Consider the following 19,930-nt stretch of genomic DNA (forward strand, 5'->3'; position numbering starts at 1 on the left):
TACCACAGCTCTGAGCAAGTGCAAAAGCACCTTGGCCCTGATTTCTCTAGATTGGAAATGCATTTCAGGTCTGTGTCTCATGGTGTGCTGTGCAGCTGAATCCATCGACATTTACCTAAGTCGCTGTACAAGAGAGAAGTGTTACTGTATTTGCATTATTTTCTAACCTCACTTGTTTGGTAGGTCAAGGAGTCATTTATCTATCCACACTCACACACTTAAAATAGCTCCAGGAGCCATTTCTGAATACAAAGAAATTTTATTCTTCAATGCTGTGCAAAGATTCAGTGGCTCAGATCTTGGAGTGGTTCAGATCTTGGAGTGTCCTTCTCCGAGACCAAAATAAAAAACAGCCTGAAGAGCCCTTTCTTTCCTCTCTTCCATTATAAAGAGATATTCACCTCACAAGACAGTCCTGACAATAAGTGGAGCCACAGACTCTTTGTCATGTAGACAGGCGTCTGTCCCAGCCTCCAGCACTGCTCTTCATTGTCTGGAGTTTACCCCAGAGTTTAGAGATCTGCACCAAGCTGAGATGGGGTAAATTCCGCCTGCAGGAACATCTGAGCAAACCCAGTGGCACCTATTGCCTTCACCAGCTACCGAGGGAGCTACAGCTGCTTGGCTCTGCCCTCTTCTCACCTCTCCTTGCTCAGCATGGAACTCCCCAAGTCCCCTCCATGCTCGTTCCCAAACTGCACTGACTGTTCACCCAGGACCCCAGACTGACGGTGACCTGGAGGCGGCTGAGCTGGTATGCACAGCCAAATCCAGTCTGTGAGCCCTAGAGCCTATTCCCAGAGCTGCCATCCTTTCTGCTCAAGGCTATGACCTCCTCCCTGCAGCTTTCCAACTGAACTCGCTCTCAGCTCCTTACAGAAGAGCTTTTCCAAGTCCTCACAGGACCAGACCACCCTGTCACAGCAGGGCAGGCTGGGAAAGTATTTGTTCAACTCCTGATTTGCACTGGCGCTTCAGGCCCACCACCACAAACTAAGACTGGAGGAAAACCTTCAGATTAGCGAAAAGGTGTCAGAAAAGGTTATCCTGCCCTGCCTGGCCATTTCTGTTCAAACTCCCCCTTCTGCAGGGCTGACACTGCCAACACCACTCAAACGCACTGTTAGAAATTCAAAGACAAGAACAGCCCAGTGACCTGCATCAGAGAGGAGAGGCAGCCGTGGGGCCAGGAGCTCTGTCCTGCCCAGCCGTGGGAGCCTGGCAAGGTTTGCCAGACACAGAAAGAGATGATGGTAGAAGGCTGCCTGGGAGCACAAGTCCAATGCCACAGTCTAGTCTGGTCTCTGTGGGAGGGGAGGATCTTGCTATAGGCATTTCAGACCATGCTCATGCACAAAAGTTTCCTTATCCTGAAGCCGTGAGCAGAGTGCTCTCTCCTGCTGCATAATGCAGTTGAAAAGCAGGGTGCTGGACACATCCTTCCATGCTGGGACACGCTCACTGGCACCGAAGCATTGTAAAACTGTTTTGGCTTACCTGCTTTCCTCCCACACCTGAAATCGGCACAGCAACACTGTGCTTTAAGAGAGCACGTTTGGGAACTGACATTCAGTGCTGGGACCCTGGTACCTCCCCCGGCCCCACCAGGCACACGGAGAGCCACCGCGCTCCTGCTCACTATAGCCACCAGCCTGGGCTCTCATCAGATAAGTAGCTTTGCCAAAGATTTAAGCTCCTGCTGTTCAGCTGCACTCACTGCACTGAAGGCAGAGCTGAGCTTTCAGAAACAAAAGCCATCAGAAGGGGAGACGTCCAACATCCTGTCCATCAGGACCTCACAGCGCAGAAGATGAAAAGTCCCAAGACCTCCCTCGGTGCATCAGTGACTAACTACGTTCACAGTCATTTTCACAAGGCCATATTCAGACACACCAAAGCTGTCAAAGTCACCAGAAGTCACAAATGCGGAGAGCAGTAGGTGCCCCTGGAAGCCTGCTATGATCTAAGCTAGCTACTGAGAGCAAGGACAAGGGGGAACTTGGACCACTTGAGTACAGCTTGGCTTGTTTCCAGTGCTTTTTGCCCCTCAAGTGACCACCCACGTCTCTCAGTGATTAACTCTTTTTCTCATTGTATCCACACTCTTCAGGGCAGATCCTGATCTGGACAGAGTTGCAAGCCACCCACTGCCACCTCTGGGGTGTGGACGGGATAAAGGGCTCAGCACCACTGAGCTGGGAGCACACAGCACATCAATGCAAGTGGTCCCATCCCAAACGCAGCCAGTACTTCCAGCTGTCCCACACAAGTAACGTGGGTGCATTCCTGCACACACCACCCAGAAGTGATTCCTGCAGAAGAAGGGCAATGGGCGCTTTGTCCCAACCCCTTCCCCATCACTCGGCCCCTTAGTTTCAGCCGGTGCTCACAGATTTAGGGCGATGCTCCTTATCTATGTCACTGGGGCAACGAGCCCATCACAGCCTTGGCCAGGAGAGCCAGAGGTGTCATCGCCAGACCCCCACGGCCATCTCCCCAGGCAGAGGATGCTGCACTCAGGGCTGTGAGGCGTCAAGTTCTCTGCAAAAACAAGCACTGGTTTTTGGAGAGGTATGAGGGTCCTGTTGTTAATTCATGGCTCATGGCACTTACCTGGGAGAGTTTCACAGGATGTTAACAGTGGGATAATAGAAAGACACCACTGCTTATTTGTGGGCTATCCCAAATCCCACCTACACATCATTAATAGAATTTCACTTCATAGACACTTTATCGCAAACTCTCTGGGAGGCAGACGGTCTGTATAAACACCGGGGGGGGGGGGGAAGGAAATCAACCAAAAAAACCCCAACACTTACTTGAAAATCTGACTGCAGCCGTTTGACTGGTGACAGCCCCTAGGGAGCTGTGAGACACGCAGGAGTAATTACCCTCAGCGCCAGCCCTCTCAGGATATTTATTGTCCTTTGCCTGGGATGAGATGAAGAGTGATCCATTCGGAAGCACGCGGAGATGCTCCTGCTCCACTAATGGAAACCCATTCTTCTTCCACGTGATATTGATGACCTGCTCAACAGGGGCCAGGTTACAGTCCAAAACCACGATTTGGTTTGGCTCCAGTATCACCTTTGCAGGACCAGCACTACAGCTCAGCTCCAGAGAATCCCCTTCCACCAGCCTCCCTGCAAAGAAAAGACAGCGTTGCAGTGGGGGTTGCTTTGCTTGGTTATTCACATCCCAGTTTTACACAGCGAAGGAAGCACAGTTCTCCATGAGTGTGGTTGGAGATAACAGGTGAAATTCAGCCCCGTTAGGTGACCAGACACTGCATTCTCCATCACACATCCCTAGGGCTGCAAGCACAACCTGCATCATTTCTGCCACCCGCCATGGTGCCCAAACTCCTCCAGAGCAGGTGCAGGATGGGTTACAACAGGGGAACTGGGAGTAAGAGCTGGAGCCCAGCTAGGAACCCAGACAGGCAGCGCCTGCTGGTGATGTTCATGTACTGGGAAACTCATTTCAAAGGAAAGACAACAAAAGAACAGCCAAAATGTGACCTCCTGTCTCTAAGCGTTTTATCCCATATACCTGAATCCAGAATGAGAATGGATGGATGCATTTTCCCCACTAGAAAGGGATATTCCAGCTGCAAATGGACAGTCACACGATGTCTTACCCAGAACATGCCCTTAGACAACCTGCCTGCTGCAGGCAGAGGCCAGAGCAGTGACCAGCAGCGAGCTAAGCTGAACAGGTCTTGGTCTGGCCGATTTCCAAACCCACATACTCGTAGGAGAGCTCCACCTCTGCAACAAGGTTCAGCATTTCCTAAAAGAATATTGCCATTAATAAAATGCATTTGCCGTTAGAGTTCTCCAGAGACACTAAGTCAATGTTAGCTGGCAGCGCTGCTTCCACACACCAGCAATTTCAATCTCTGCTGTGCTCAAACCATCACCATCCACTCTTTTTATGGCTCCACTCCAAATTATTTTGTCACTGCTCCAATCAGAAATGTTTCCTGCCTCTATAACAAGTTTATCAACACTGGATATGAACCACATGGCTCCCTGCCCGTCTCCTATCGCAGAAGGCTACAGATTAATTTTATAGGAATTCAAACACCCTATTAAACCTGCTACTACCTACTGCTGATAAAAGGGCTGCATTTTAAGAGAGTGTGTGTTAAGCATGCAATTAGGGGCAATGACACGCAAAATTACACATGTGGGGAGATGGAAATTATTTCAAGGCGTGTGCCGGAAACTGCAGGTGCCCCTGAAAGAAAGGGCCTAACCCTGCCCACGCGCAGGGCTGATTCGGTGCCCACCCAAGCCCGTGGGGACGGGAACCCATCAGGTTTGCCCTCATTGCCAGTTTGCAGAATGACAACCAAGAACTTGATCTTGGCCAGCTATGTTCCTTCAGTGACGAGGAGGCTACACAAGAATCTTGCCTGTCCTCTGCCTGTCGATTGCCACCGTTACGGGACAGAACAGACCCTACTCCAAGCACCCCCATCTTCACTAGGATGTCCAGGGGCCACTCTCCCAGGCCCCAAACCCCAGCAGGATGCAAAAATGCCCATTTCACACCATTTCACACCATGCTATGCAGACTGTGCAACAGTCGGGCACTCCACAACAAAGGGACAGCTATGGCTGACACAGAGCTGCCTGCAAGTCCCTGGATTTAGGGTTTTCCTGCACGGATGCTTCCACTGTGCCACTAACTCATACTCTGCAGGAAGAAGGCACAGCAAGAAGCAGCAGAAGCCATTGAGCTCCCAACGGGAATACACTGCAATGTAATTTTTGGATTTGTCAGCCAGCACAGTGCTAGCAGGTTCCTATGCCCAGCTCCCTCAGGCCAGGGAGCAAGCTGAGGAACGCCACTACGTAGGGATTGTCACCCTCCTGTAAGGGCAATTTTGCCCGTTAACATCTCCTAGGGAAGATTAGTCCTTTGAGGATCATGGCAAGTTACAAAACTCACTCACTGGCTCCACAGAAGGCTAGAAGTAGGGGAACACGAGGCTGAAAGGCTGCCCCAAATGCTCTGGAAAAGGCTCTGCCACCGGAAGCCTTCCATTCAATGCAGTTGGCACAAAAAAATTGTATGAACTAGGGAGAAATTAAGCATATAGCAAGTTACCAGCAAACATGTGCAGAAGGTGACATGGCCAAACGCAGGAGAGGGTTAACAGTTGGAGTGTGGGGAAAACTCAGCTGAGCTAAGGACAGGAGCCACAACACTGTCCTGTCCCCCATCCATGGAGGAGCAGCAACTCCCCAAACACTTCTCTGAAGGGATCTCCCTGTAGCAGCTGCTCCTGGCAGCATGTCACACGGGGCTTAGCCAGCCTGTACACACCACCTCCAGGGAGGTAGGGCTGCTAAGGCAAATGCTGAGGCACGAGGCAAAGCTTATTTCAAAAGATGCTGAAACTTTGTTGGCTAAAGTCTTAATCCTTTGGCTTTCCTTAAATTTGTTGTCTTTAGAAGCACAAGTAGAGACTGAGGAGACAAGGAATTAACTCAGGTCACAGGTCAGCCCCCTTACCCGATGGCTCCAGCTTACTCTTTGCACCCTTGCCCTCGGCCCCTCCTTTACACATCAGTGCCAGTAACAACACAACGCATCTGGGACAGCTCTTGTGCAGCACCAGCATTACAGGCACCAACACTGCCTGTGCCTACTCTCACCCTCCCGTAATGCAGCAGGGCTGGGTGGGTACGGCCACGTGGAATCAGCTGGCTCTGCACGCTGGATGTCCTCTGTGCCCTCTGCCACTGCACACATGGGCTGTCCTCTCGCTTCTATATTCTCCACGGGCTCGTGCTCTGTGCCAGGCACTCCTCTTCATTACTTGGGGGAAAGAGCCCGTGTATCTGTCCTATTTTCTGTTTTCTTCAGACAGCAATTAAGAAGGTATTTTGCTGAAAATACTCCTTCTCTTTGGAAGGTGAAGCGCAAGGGGACAGCTGGCTGGCTCAGGCAGCCAGGAATAGAGCAGAGATCTGCAGTGCAGCTTCCCACGCCAGCACAGGTCGGTAAGAAGCAATTATCAGCCTCTCAAGCTTCAATCCCTTAAAATCAACTCAATCTGCTTGCAACGGAGTACGAACAGACAACTCCATACTTTGCACCACAGCAGAAGAAGTATTTGCTTTTTAAAAACATGTGATGTTTCTATACCCCTAAATATCACCCAACTCTTTTCCACATAGTCAAAACCTACCTGGTTCCAAGCTTCTGGTTGGTATGTTAGAGGAAAAAGGGCCAGTTACAAAACTCGGTGCAGACTGCAGAGCTCACCCATGCCAAGCCTGACAGCCTGGTTCAGGTCTCTCCCTGCCATACAAAGAGAGGAGAAATGACCCTTGGAGGGAAATGCATTTGAAACCGGACTTGACAGGCGACCGTTCTGCCACAGCCCGGGAGCATGCTCCCCAAGGAACACGCACCAGGAGCAAAGGATCCTTCACCAAGCAACCAGAGTGGTCTGTTTCTATCGTTAGCATTTGGTGCACTTGCTGAGCAGGTCATGACAATACCAACTCACTGGCTATTGACAGGAGGAGGTTGCTTTCTTTCATGCTTTCACACCGATAAACACATGATTGCACAACATCTTTAAAGAGCAATAGTCACTCCTTTCCCGGAAACCTGTTCCTACCACATAATCCACCCAGTAACAGCAGAAACCATTTACAAGCAACCAATCTCCAGGGTATCAATCTGTTTCTACTTGCAAGTGTGTACGGCATTGCCAAGCAATGCAGGCTCCACACGAGATGGTGAGAACTTGTGACCATACTTAAACCACCGCCCTTTATTCCAGGAGCACCAACAATGTTTCTAGACCAAGAACCCAAGTAAAAACCCAGATGTACTCACAACCCTCGGGGCTCTAACTGAACATCTGGCAGCAGACCATGGCAAGGCCAAACACGCATGACAACCCATCACTGTCTGTCACTTAATGCAGCCCGGGGAGGCTTCCAGCTGGGCAAATGAACCCCTCGACTGACACCAGGCTGCTCTGGTAGGTAAGCACAGACCTGCCCCAAATCATCCAGCCCTCTTTCCTGCCCCTTTGGCCCCAAAATACTGCAAGTTTTTGGGGACAGGCCCTTTGCACGTACAGAGGTTGGAGCAGCAGGGCCCAGGACCCAGACTTAGCACTGCAAAAAGCCCCACTATGACTCTTGTCCTAAAATGTTCAAAGAATTGTATAAACACTCCTCGATTAAGGAAAAAATACCTTCTGGGCTCTGGAAACGTAGGAGGAGGTCTAGTTCAAAACACCACACTAAATTAGCAAGCCTGACAATGAGATAAAAGCCCCTTCAAGGGAAAGGATCAGAAGAGAGTAAAATTACTCCAAGTGAGATCAAAGACAAATGAAATCAGCAATGTTAAGTGCTTACAGAAGCTACTGACTATTTCCAACCTCCATTCTTCATCATATAGTGACAGAAATGGATACGACCCCGTTTAAACACACAGTCACACGCTCGTGCAGCCTCCTGCTCCCTCTTACCTGCTGGAGGTAACGCTGCAATGAATGTAGCGAAGACTACCCAGAACAGTCACTTGCCTCACGCAGCAAATACTGCTGCTCCAATGAACATCAATAACAACACGGAGGTGGGCTTCCGAGTCAGAAGCCAGAAGGTCTTTCCAGGCAGGTGTTTCAGTTACAGATCTGTGCTTTGGAGCTGGAGAGCTTTTCACCTTTGGCTCCTCCTGGATGTGGCTTCAAACATTAAAGCCTGGCAGAACTGCAAGTTTTCAGCTCATGGATCTCTAAATTGAGGCCAAGGACCCTGTATAGCAACATCACATATACATTCGAAGCAGGCTTTTACATCACAGCACACAAAACCGCCTGTCTACCAGCTCCCCAGAAACGACCCGACACAACTGAGAACATCTTGAAATACTTCTCTGAGGGAAAAGGGGCCAAAAGCAGAGCGGTGGGTTGTGAGGAGAGAGGATGAGCGCAGTGTCTGCCCATCCAGTCCCGGGTAACCACCAGAGTTCATACTAAACTCCACTAAGCCCAGCAAACTGCCGAGCTACTCCGAGGTGGACAGTAGCAGCTTCGAGATTATAAATGTATGTGCAAATACAAAGTTACATACAGGTATATACCACATACATGTGCATTCACACACACAGAGTTCTGGGGGAATGCAGATGTATTCAAATGTAGAGCATGCCCTGAAATGGAGGGTCTTCAAAGCAGCAAGTTAAAAGCATTTTGTTCCCGTGAAAGTTATATTTTCTGACCCAGGCTCTGCAGAGGTATTTTATTCTCTCCCATATTGCTAACCCCTAGGCTACATTATGCACAAAAACAGCCCAGGAGAAAAACATTCCTCCCATCTATTTCTTCACTTCCATCGGCCAGCCATCCACCTCTGGGGTCCAGGCCCAGTGAACAAAATGAAAAAGTCTCCTGTTGAGTGGCATAAAAACCAGGGCGTTTCGGGTGAAAAAAGGTTGGAAAATCTTCAAGGCACAAAGCTGTCCTCCGCCTTCCACAGGAGCACAGCCTCTGCCAGCAGCAGGCTTGATTCCAGATGCAAAGCAGGCATCTGAAAATCCACGTTAAACCAGCCAACATCTCCCTTCCCAAATCGCGCATCTCAATGCACAGCCAAAACCACTCCTATCATCTCCTCTCACCTACATCAAACAGAGGCAGGAATAGCCCAACTTACTACTGAGCTAAGGGGGAAAAGAATCAATTCTCTTATTTTTTGTAATTTCAAAACTATAAATAACCAGGTGAAGTGTGAGCTAGCAACACAGCAAGGTTTGGCAGATTCCTGACATTGCAATTACTTGGTCAGAGGCAAGACTCTCAGAACAGTGTTTTCGCATCCAACACACGCAATTCTCCAAGCCCATAGATATGTTGGGAGCTGCACTCCATGGCTGAGAACAGCACAAAACCCCGCTTGTCTCCTTGTACATAGGGTTATTTCCCTTCCCGGGATTTAACCACTTCAATCAAGGAGGAAAGACCTAGACAAGGGAGATGCTTGTTCTGGTGAAATTTTGGCTATCAGCAGTAAACACGTCCTTGAGCTCCATTACACAGCACGAGCAAATAAAAGGTTACTGTTCAACAGGAGACAAACGGCTTTGTTCAGAGGAGGAGGAGTTGTGTTTTAGTAATTACTTTAAAAACAAAACATACAGGCATAAAACGAAAGGGATGCATTCCTATGTAAGTCACTGACATAACTATGATTTCTTTTTTTTTGTACAGTACCTAGCACAGCTGGAATGAGTTGATCCGCAATCCCTGAGTAAGGTCCATGAATAACCTTACTACCAGCTCCCGAATGGCACATCACCACATGGACACGCAGCTCTGCCACGCTAGTTCAGACAGACATGTATGTCCCAGCTGCAAATACAGCACTGCCATAAACTCAGCAGATAAACCCCTCTCAGTTATGCAGCAGAGCTCAGGCTCTTCTCCGGCTGGTGTGAGGACAGCCCCAGCAGCTCCCCACCACACCACAACCTCGTCACCAACCAAGCCACCACCCAAAGGCAGACAGAAAGGTAGCATTTGGTGGAGATGTACTATCTTCTCTTCAACAAACTGATTCAGCTGGGGGAAGACAGAGATTTAAGCACATACAAAGATCCAAGGTCCCAAGGCACAATCATTCTACAATCCCCAGCCCATTCCTACAAACACCCGGCCCGGCAATTACAAGGCTTAGACCTTCACTTCAAGGCAGGGGAGGCCCATCTTCAGCACAGCTGAGTGAGGCCCCAGGATCAACTCGAGGACAGGACCCAACCCAAAGCAGCTAAACCACTGACAGCTTCCAGTGCCTTCACGCAAAAAACCTCAAACACTTCCAGCCCAAAACAAATAAAGTTGCGCCGAGCCAGACAGGACCCGTTACAGCACAGGCCTTGGGAGATTAATACTTCACAGAGAGCAAAGTACAAGGGTTTCTAGTCTGACACACTTCCAGAGCTGACATCACTTCTAGTTCTTGGCAGCCGGAGGTTTTCCTGGGGAGCCGCTGTTGTGCTGCAGGTCCCACAGCCTGGAGCCCGGCCAGCGCGTTTCCTATTCCACACACATCTGGCACTTTGGAACTGGCTTGTGCACCTTGCAGAGCTCCAGCCAAAGAAAACCTTCCTGGGAGCAAGGAAAGCGGCTCAGACAAGGCGAGCAGAGCTCTTGGTCGTCATGTGTGTTCTGAGGGATATCAGACAGTAAGAGGAAGGGGCTCGTCTCTGCCCTCCACATCCCGCAGGAGGTGGCAGGAATTCAAACTGCAGTTGAGCCTCTGCACTGTCGCCTGTCTTAATTTATGTATTTATTTTGGATGCTGAACTCGTGGAACTCAACAGCACAATTAATCTCATTTAATCGGAGCGAACAGCACTGAAGAAAAGTGGGGTTACTACTTCCAAAGGGTTTTCCTACCTCTCAGCAAGCCAACTACTGTGCCATTGTTCTGCTCAATGTAACCTTCTGCTGATGCTCTTCAGACACTCTTAGAGCCATAGAAAATTTTTACGTTCTCATTGTCTAATTCAAAGAGCGACTATACTTCAGTGTGTCCCCATTAAAGCAACACAAAGCCCTCTTTCTTCTTGGAAACTTTATGCATTGACAATTAAAAGTCAATAGCTTGGTCTCAGCCTGTTTTTAGGGCAACTGCACTTGGCAAGTGGTGACCCAGAAAGAAATCTGGATGGAGGTCTCTGACAAAGTCTGCATTCTGGGTGCTCAGCAACACCAGCACTGAAAGCAGAACCAGAGGAGCTCTGGGGTTGGAGCATCCGACTTGCATGATCTCTACAGAACAAGAGGCTGAAAGAGGAGCTGGGCACCTAAATCCCCTTGTGCAGCAGCCTCCCCATGACACAGTAAAACAGGAAACATTCTTCAACTCAACCGTAACAAGGCCTGTGAGATGGAGGGGTCAAGATCCCTATATTCCCTTCCCAGTTAGCAGACGTTACTGGAACTTTCCACTTTGTAATGGGAACAGGAACGAGCTAAGAATAAGAAAGTTACACCTTCAGCCTGCATTTAGCGTCTCTGGAACAGAGGGCTCCTAAAACTATCTCCAGGGTTGCTGGAAAGACCATTTTATTAACACTTGATATCCACACACAGCAGAGCGGCTCGCCAGTGGGAAGCAGGCCTTATCCTAATCCTGCATATATGCAAGCTCGATGGTTTATTTAATAATGCAGCGTCTCCCACTGCTGCAGGAATATTTATCCAGCTGGCAGCAAGGGACTCTCAGATCATCCCCTGTCACTAAGCAGATCCCAGCCTTTCATGAGCAGCTGGGTGCCGGACCGGCACTGCGCGCAGCAAGAGACCGCACTTAGAGGCTGTCACACCGTCCCCGCGTCGAGGGGCAGGGTACGAGCCATGCCAGGAGCAATCCCCTCACACCCTGCATAGACATAGCTGCAGGGGAGGAATGCGTAGTGTTATGGACAGTCCCAAGCTTGGGCTCAGGAGCACAGTAGTGTCCCTCATGTCCCGATACACACTGGGACCCAGGATGAGCACTGGCAGAGCAAGCGCAACTCCATCCATGCACAGTCCAGTGGAATTGCCCTGGAGTTGGCTGCTGAGCACAGGCTTGGCCATCCCACAGCCTAGGCCAGGCTCAACTGCTACAGACAGCTCTAGAACTGAATTTTAGACAGAAATCCTTTGTAATATGCTCTCAGGGTGGCATGTATTGCTCTAAAGTTTTAGGAGGGTCACGGTCCAAACACCCTTCTGAGCAAAGTATCACGTAGGAGCAAGCATACTTGAGCCCTGTCAACTGCATCTGTCCAAGCAGGTGAGCTGTGCATCCCTGGGAGGGTCAAAAGGGAGCCCAGTTACTGCAACAAAAACAGTGGAGCGAGTGTGCTGCCCACACAAAAATACCCTCTTCCTATAGCTCTACTTCACTTAATTATAAAGATCTTTGCATCTAACAAATCTTTACAAGGCTTTGTGGCTTTGGAACATTGATCCAACCCATTCACCTCATAGTGGTCCATTATTATATTTTCATATGTATACTAAGCCCTTCCATTTAAAAGTTTAATTAATCATAATTTATCGATTTGTTGTAGCACGCTCCAAATGCGGCTCTCCCTGAGGAACGATGCTGGGCAAGAGCCTCTTGTCTTTGCTCTGTTCAAACTGCCCGTTAAAAACAAGAGAGCAGAAGGGATGGCATGTAAGAAACATTAGCTAAAAACACATGCAATGCCACATCACTGTTTATAGGCCATACCTGAAGAGCCTGATATTATCTAAAGCTGTAATTAAGGTAAACAGGTTAATGACTAGTCTCACTTAGATAAAAGCAAAGGCTGCCAAAGCCCTGTGTAAATGAATATCTTTGTGTATAAATATAACATACCAGGCATCAAGGAAATAAACCAGCTGAAAAGGTCTCTAAATATTTTTAAAGACACTTCTGATGCTCCTAACGCTGAAGCCAACTGCAGCTGCTCATTTCAGCCACCGAAGACCATCAGAGCCACCAACCCATGGCTGATGTAACCCTGGAAGCTCTGAGGGGACCCTTAGAGTGCAACCAAGTAAAGTACTAAATGCTCTCATGCTTCTGTACAAGGACCAGGTTTGCCCAAACATCTTATCTGTATCTACAGATGATGCCTAGCAGATAGGGATAAATACAAAACCAGCTCTCTGGACTGAGTTCAGCTTCACTAAGATGTCCATTATTCTGATGTATTCCCTGCAAATAAATGGTCCAGAAAGATGAAACAAATCAATAGCAGTAATAATTTATTCATCATCTTGAATTGTCAATGGCAATCATAACAGTAAAGTGCTTGACTCTTTCGCAAAGGTTAAGCCTTTGTATTTTCTCCTCTCTGACCCCAGAAAGGCTTCTGAAACAGCAGCTGAAGTCTAGAGCAGGCCAAAACCCAGACTTGTTAAACTCAGCCTTTTTCAGGTCTTCTCCCCAGAATGTCTCGCACTACTGAAGCGGAACAGGGTGAGCTGTCTGGGTGCACAGCAATATCAGCACTAGCCTCCCTTGCATTGAAGGATGCTTATTTAAAGTGCCAAAGTGACTTAAACACTAAAATCACTGAAAACCTCTTCACAATCCCCCACGCTGCCTGTCCCAGGGAGGGCTGAGCTGTTTCTGTCCCTTTCCCACCCACTCCACGCCAAGCACACAGCACCCCAAACTTCAGGCTTTGCTCTATAAACATCTCTGAGGAAGCCTCCATCTCCTAGATGTCATCTTTCCCTTCTTAAAAAGTCAACAAGGAACAGCTGAGACAATCTCTGCAGAAGCTGCTGCAAGCACAGGATGCATGGGGAACTCAGGACAGACCGTTGGGTTTGCATTCATAGATTTACAGTGTAGAAGCATATTAAAATTACAAGCTTGAACAAGTGCACTGGAACAATAACACATCAGAGTCCTGTAATTGGGCCCTGAAATACACTTAGTGAAAAATACAGACCAGCTGCAATGTTGGAAATGCTCCTAATGCAATCCAAGGTAATTATTGGTAACAGACCATCAAACAAGTGCATTAATATGCTCCGATCAGAGAGAGAATCAGACGGCCAGTCTGGCACAGCAGCCTGTACCTGCAAATTATGTAAATGATTTGAAAGAGCAAAGCCCCAAAGCCCTAGAAACACTAACTCTAATGAAAGTTATTAAATGCTATTTTTGTTATCTGCTGGTGTTAACATTAGAAGGCCCATTTGCCACGGCGACTATAATTTTGCTGCTGAGCAGCGGTCCGAGCTGAATAAGCCTGATATTTGCCATTTTAAAGGACTGGCTTAGATTTGCATGATTTCGCAGACAACATTTAAACACATAACTACTTCCTGCATTTTTCACCGATGTTGGAAAGGAAACCCAGTCATTTTGCTTTTGTTAGACACAGAAGTTCCTGATTTTATTTCATGCATCATATACACTTTTGATCTGCAAACAACACAGGAGAGCCTGAAACAAGATCTGCTGTTAGAGTGTTACCTATTTTTGCACTTGAACTATTTAAGTTTAGCATATTTTTAGGATATACTTTCATCTCTCCACGCCTGAGAAAGCTAGAAGTATGCAATATGATACATGCTTCAGAACTGTGACTCTTGAGAATAGTCACTTAACTAGAAGCTAATATCACCAAATAAAATAGACAAAGATCCTTCAGCTGTGGGCTACAGTTAAAACTGAGTACATTTTGTAGCTCTTTTGGTATTAGTGGCTTTGTAAATGCCAAAGATACAAATATAAATACATTAAATGTAGTAATGTTCAGCTCCCATAGTGAATATTTCATCTGTCGATTCCTCACCACCCTACAGAGAAAAAAATAAATAAAAAAAATAATGCATCATACCCAATTTTGAACCTTGGGAAAAGTCAATGCACAGAGGAATGAAACAGCATCCCCACTGCAGGTCTGAAACTAGCAGCCAAACTTCCCAGCAAATAAATCCCTTCCTCTCTACCAAACACTTCTTCAGCCTTTGCAACTCAAACTTTTATATGCAAAATGCAGTGTAAAGCTCTGGAGCAAACTGACAGAACATGTCCTGCCCCTCCCTCATTTTAGAGTCCTCCAGAAACTTGGGCTAAGCTTTGTAATTTCCAAAGAAAGACATCACCTGTATTTTTTTTTTTTTTTTTCACATTGCAAGACTGTTGAAGGGGGGACGAAGAGCCACCCTGGCTGAGTGGGTAGTGTATTAACCCTGTGATAAGCAGCCTGAGGTGGCAATGAGGGGATGACTGCTTGAGCTATCCTTAGCAAGATGGACATGCTTCCAGCTTTAACGGATGACCCAAAGACTCATCCACCTCCAAGGCACAGGCTCAAACCCCATGAGAGCCAGCACCACCCCCACTGGATTTCACAGCCTGGTTCATTGTCAGTTTTGTTTCCCAGCAGGTCAGCCATGTCATGTATCACCAAGGACCATGAGAGAGTTGGGGTTGGCCAGCCTGGAGAAGAGAAAGCTCCGGAGAGACCTTACAGCACCTTCCAGTACCTAAAGGGGGCCTACAGGAAAGCTGAAGAGGGACTGTTTACAAGGGCATGGAGTGACAGGACAAGGGGGAATGGCCTGAAGCTGAAGGAGGGGAGATTTAAATTAGATATTAGGAAGAAATGCTTCTCTATGAGGGTGGTGAGGCACTGGCACAGGTTGCCCAGAGAAGCTGTGGATGCCCCATCCCTGGAAGTGTTCAAGGCCAGGTTGGATGGACAACCTGGTCTAGTGTAGGGTGTCCCTGCCCATGGCAGGGGGTTGGAACTGGATGGGTTTTAAGGTCCCTTCCAACCCAAACCATTCTGTGATTCTATGACAGTGAGAAAGCTCAGCAGCAAAGGAAAGAGGAAGAGCGTGTTGTAGGGAAAGGAGGATGCAAGCCCTTCGACTCTGTCCTTGCTTGGGTAACGAGGCCTGTCCTTCCAAGCATCAGCGTGGCTCAACAGCCTTACATCCCCACCACGGCAATATGCAAAGAAGGAAGGCGATGACAACAGCTGCTCTAATTTATTAGTTGTCTCTGTTCACGCTCACCAGCCTTGCACTAGGACGTACTGCTCCATTTGCAACCAGACGGAAACAACGAGCGTGACTCAAGGCAGTGGGAGAAACACCTCTCCATCACGTGTACTTTCCCCTTCACAAGCTTTGCTTCCAGTTGTCTTGCCTGTCATTAAAAGGAACTTAGAACATGCTGCTGAATGATGTACTGTGATCAATACAAATAGCCATGAGAGCCACCGAAAAGGATGTGGAAGTACAGCTCAGCAGCGATATTTATGAGCGCAGGATACCGCAGACCAGAACAGTCCTAACTCTCCTGAGTATTTCCACTATTTACACTGAGATCAGAAAATTAAAACGATATTTTACGCTTAATGGTTCAAACAAGACCTGTGAAGTCCTTCTCTCGGTCCCATTTACAACACAAACGCCAATGACAGAGCAGCAGATGGTCAGAAACACTCCCCTAGAATATTCAGACGATTCAACTTGAATCTGTGCCCAAATCATTTAACTTTAATGGATTCTTTCATTAACAACCAAAGAAAGGGAATATGGTTGCCAGGACATTAAAATCACTTTTTCAATTATACTGTTATAAAATCGAACAAATTAGCTGTAATTCTTAGCCGAAGCCTAAATGGAAGCACGACTTTATGAAAGAAATGAAAATTGATTTGGATTAGTGGGCATCAAGGGCTTTTTAAAAATTAACAAGATTCTTATGACTTCATAGCATGGATGGATTAGCTGGAGGTTTCACTGCCCTGCATTTGCTACCTGCCAAAGCACGGCAGCTGGCTTCACAGTGTTTGTTACAGTGGGTTTTAATTAGACTTAAGGGAAGAGGATGCAAGGATTGAAGCTGGAAACAAAGTTCTGGAGAAGCTGGGCGGTGTCTGAATTCACCTTTTGGACACAGCCCAGCAGGGTCTTGGAAGAAAACCAGGGAAATTGGAACCTCTAAGCTTTAGCAAGATAAGGACTGGAGGCTGCATTATTTTGCTTGGGGTGGTCTTGCTCAAAATCAAGGCAAAACTGGATGCTTCACAAACACAAAATAAAAATCAAGCCCAAGATGCTTGCTGCAAAGAGTGTGCAACTTGAATGTGGGCTATTAAAAAAACAAAACAAAACAACAACCAACCAACCCACAACAAAACCACAGACAAAACCCACAAAAACCCAAACGAGGGAAGGATAACAATGGAAGCAGCAGAAAGACCAATTCATAAAGAAAACAGGAGCTGTAACACTGGGCACCAGATGCAAGGGAATCCTAGGTCACACTAGGAAGGAAGAAAAATGTCCTTTATATTATATAATATGAATTTAATGAAAGAGACATTCACTGAATGCAACTTGCATTGATCCTACAGACCAAGAACCCTAAGATGTATTTGAGAGCCGTACCCCTGCCAGGGAAGGTAGTGATTTGGAACTGCTGCCCAGAAAAAAGAAACTGAAAACCAAGCTGGAGACTTTTATACCTGCACTGGACAAAGCCCTTTTAATATTTTTTTTTTTAAATTTTTTTTTAAAAGGCACTACTGGGAACAAACCTGTTTTGACTCCTGCGAGACAGACGGGATGTTCTAGCGCACACGCTCCACCCCGAACATCTCCAGGATGATGCACTGCTGAGAGCACCTGCCAGCTGGCAGAACTGGCCTCTCTGTAAGGTAAATGCAGCAGAACATTTCAAAACGATTTTCATGAAATCTTGTAACACAGAGCACTTTAGATGTCTTCCCTTTGCAAGTCAGCATTTCGTATTTAGTTATTTCTACTCTTTATTGCAACACAGTGGTTGTCAATTTGCATCAGTAAAAGCTGACTTGAAAAGTTAATCTTTCTTTGGACAACCCTGAATATTATCATAGAGTCATGGAATGGCTTGGGTTGGAAGGGACCTCAAAGATCAGCTTTCCAACCCCCTTGTCATGGGCAGGGACACCCCCCCACTAGACCAGGTTGCCCAAAGCCTCATCCAACCTGGCCTTGAATACTTCCAGGGATGGGGCAGCCACAGCTTCTCTGGGCAACCTGTGCCAGTGCCTCACTCACCACCCTCACAGGGAAGAATTTCTTCCTAATATCTCATCTAACTCTCCCCTCCTTCAGCTTCAGGCCATTCCCCTTGGCCTGTCACTTCCTGCCCTTATAAAGAGTCCCTCACCATCTTTCCTGTATCCCCTTTAGGTACTAGAAGGTGCTGTAAGGTCTCCCCAGAGCCTTCTTTTCTCCAGGCTGAACAACCCCAACTCTCTCAGCCTGTCTCCATAGGAGACGTGCTCCAGCCCTCTGATCACCTTCATAGCCTCCTCTGGACTCGCTCCAACAGCTCCATGTCCGTCTTATGTTGGGGGCCCCAGAGGCCCCAGGGGAAATCTCACAAGAGCGGAGTAGAGGGGCAGAATCCCCTCCCTCAACCTGCTAGTCACGCTTCCCTTCTGGCATCCTTTCCCTTCAGTGTGTCGACAGCTTGGTGTTCCCAGCTGAGGATGCACTCAATCCTACTGTCCACTGAGGAATTCCTGAGGAATGCTACTTGTCTCTGATCTCCACTTGGACATTGAGCTGTTGATTGCAACTCTTTGAGTATGATCATCCAGTCAAATCCTTATCCACCAAGTGGTCCATCCATCAAATCCATGTCTCTCCAATTTAGAGACAAGGATATCATGCGGGACAGTATCAAATGCTTTGCACAAGTCCAGGTAGATGACGTCAGCAGCTCTTCCCTTCTCCACCAGCGCTGTAACCCTGTCATAGAAGGCCACCAATTTAGTCAGGCACGATTTGCCCTTAGTGAGGCCATGCTGGCTGTCACTGATCACCTCCTTTTTTTCCAGTGCCTGAGCATAGTTTCCAGGAGGATCTGCTCCATGATCTTGCCAGGCACAGAGGTGAGACTGACTGGTCTATAGTTCTCCAGGACTTCCTTTCTTCCCTTTTTAAAAATGGGGGTTATGTTTCCACTTTTCCAGTCAGTGGGAACTTCACTGGACTGCCAGGACTTCTCAAATGTGATGGATAGCGGCTTAGCAACTTCGTCTGCCAGTTCCCTCAGGACCCGCAGGTGCATCTCATCAGGTCCCATGGACTTGTGCACCATCAGGTTCCTTAGTCTCCAACTTGATCTTCTCCTACAGTGGGCGGTTCTTCATTCTCCTAGTCCCTGCCTTTGCCTTCTGTGACTTGGACGGTGTGGCTCAAGCACTTGCGGTGAAGACTGAGGCAAAAAAAGTCATTAAGTACCTCAGCCTTCTCCATATCCCAGGTAACCAGGTCTCCCGTTTCCTTCCAGAGAGGGCTCACATTTTCCCTAGTCTTCGTTTTATCACTGACATAACTATAGAAGCTTTTCTTGCTGCCCTTGACATCCCTGGCCATAATTACTTTGCCATAATCATGCTGGTTTGACGCTTGGTATCTGGCTTTCAGATATGCCACAGGGTATTATTTTCCCTGAGTTGTACCCTTTGAGCCAAGCCTTGTATTGTAATTGCTGTGGGTCTCCATGTGCTTGTTAGCATTTTTATTTTGAAGAAACCAGGAGAACACATTTTAATGCAGAACCTTTTGAGTTCCATGTGTCTTAGAGTTCTATTAATGATCTAAAAATCAGGGCATCCTCTGGTTTTCTCTTATAACTAATGGCAAGATTTGGCCTAGTAGGGTAGCAACTATATAGGCAAACATAACATGCACAACCAAGAGCTTTATCTCATCTAGGGTAGTGATCTGAAAAGTCTGGAGTTAGAGCGCTTTAAGAAAGGACACCCCCAGGTAAGATTATCACTGACATTGATCTTTCTGTAAGGCAAAGCAGAATGGGCTTCTCCAAACAGACGCTTCAGGCTGAAGGTGACTTAAGCAATGTCCCTTTGCATCACTGCAGCGGCATAGGAGCATGCACACATCAAATTACTGCGCTTCTGCTGAATGGCAACAAATGCCAGGGTAGGGAACAGTAATTTCCAGCTAAAAGCGTAGGAACTTCCTGACCCAAACTGCCTGACCCAACCAACCAGCACAAATAAACACATTCAACTGTACCCATGAAATCTGGCCTCCAGGCTTACACTACTGCCAGGCAGAAGCAGGCAGAAAACTAGCATTTCTCACCCCATTGTACACACACCAGCACCTTCCTGTCCATCAGCGGTGATTTAAGAGTACCTGCAGGGACTTCTGAATATCCATTTTGATGACTGTCTATGAGATGAAGCTTATTATTATCACCATTAGTAGTAACAATTATACAACTATTATATATGTTAATATATGTCAACAGAATAAGAATATTAATATATTCTCTACAGGGTATTCCATAGAATTAATGAGATCTAGTAATGAGCCTAACCTCTCTGACATCTTGCTGATACT

General features: G+C 47.4%; 1 protein-coding gene across 6 annotated transcripts in view; it reads right to left on the bottom strand.

Moving 5' to 3' along the window:
- The window catches only part of IGDCC4 (immunoglobulin superfamily DCC subclass member 4), a 100,444-nt gene that overhangs the window by 60,991 nt on the left and 19,523 nt on the right, over positions 1 to 19,930 (bottom strand). For 5 of the 6 annotated variants that reach the window (XM_054837221.1, XM_054837219.1, XM_054837217.1 and 2 more), the window contains exon 2: positions 2,820 to 3,143. In XM_054837221.1, coding sequence (XP_054693196.1) covers positions 2,820 to 3,143 — 324 coding nt within the window. Of the gene's footprint in view, positions 1 to 2,819; positions 3,144 to 19,930 lie in introns of those variants that run through there. The other variant, XM_054837220.1, reaches the window with a different exon arrangement.

The sequence above is a fragment of the Grus americana genome, chromosome 10, assembly GCF_028858705.1.
Source record: "Grus americana isolate bGruAme1 chromosome 10, bGruAme1.mat, whole genome shotgun sequence".
NCBI classification, from domain to species: domain Eukaryota; kingdom Metazoa; phylum Chordata; class Aves; order Gruiformes; family Gruidae; genus Grus; species Grus americana.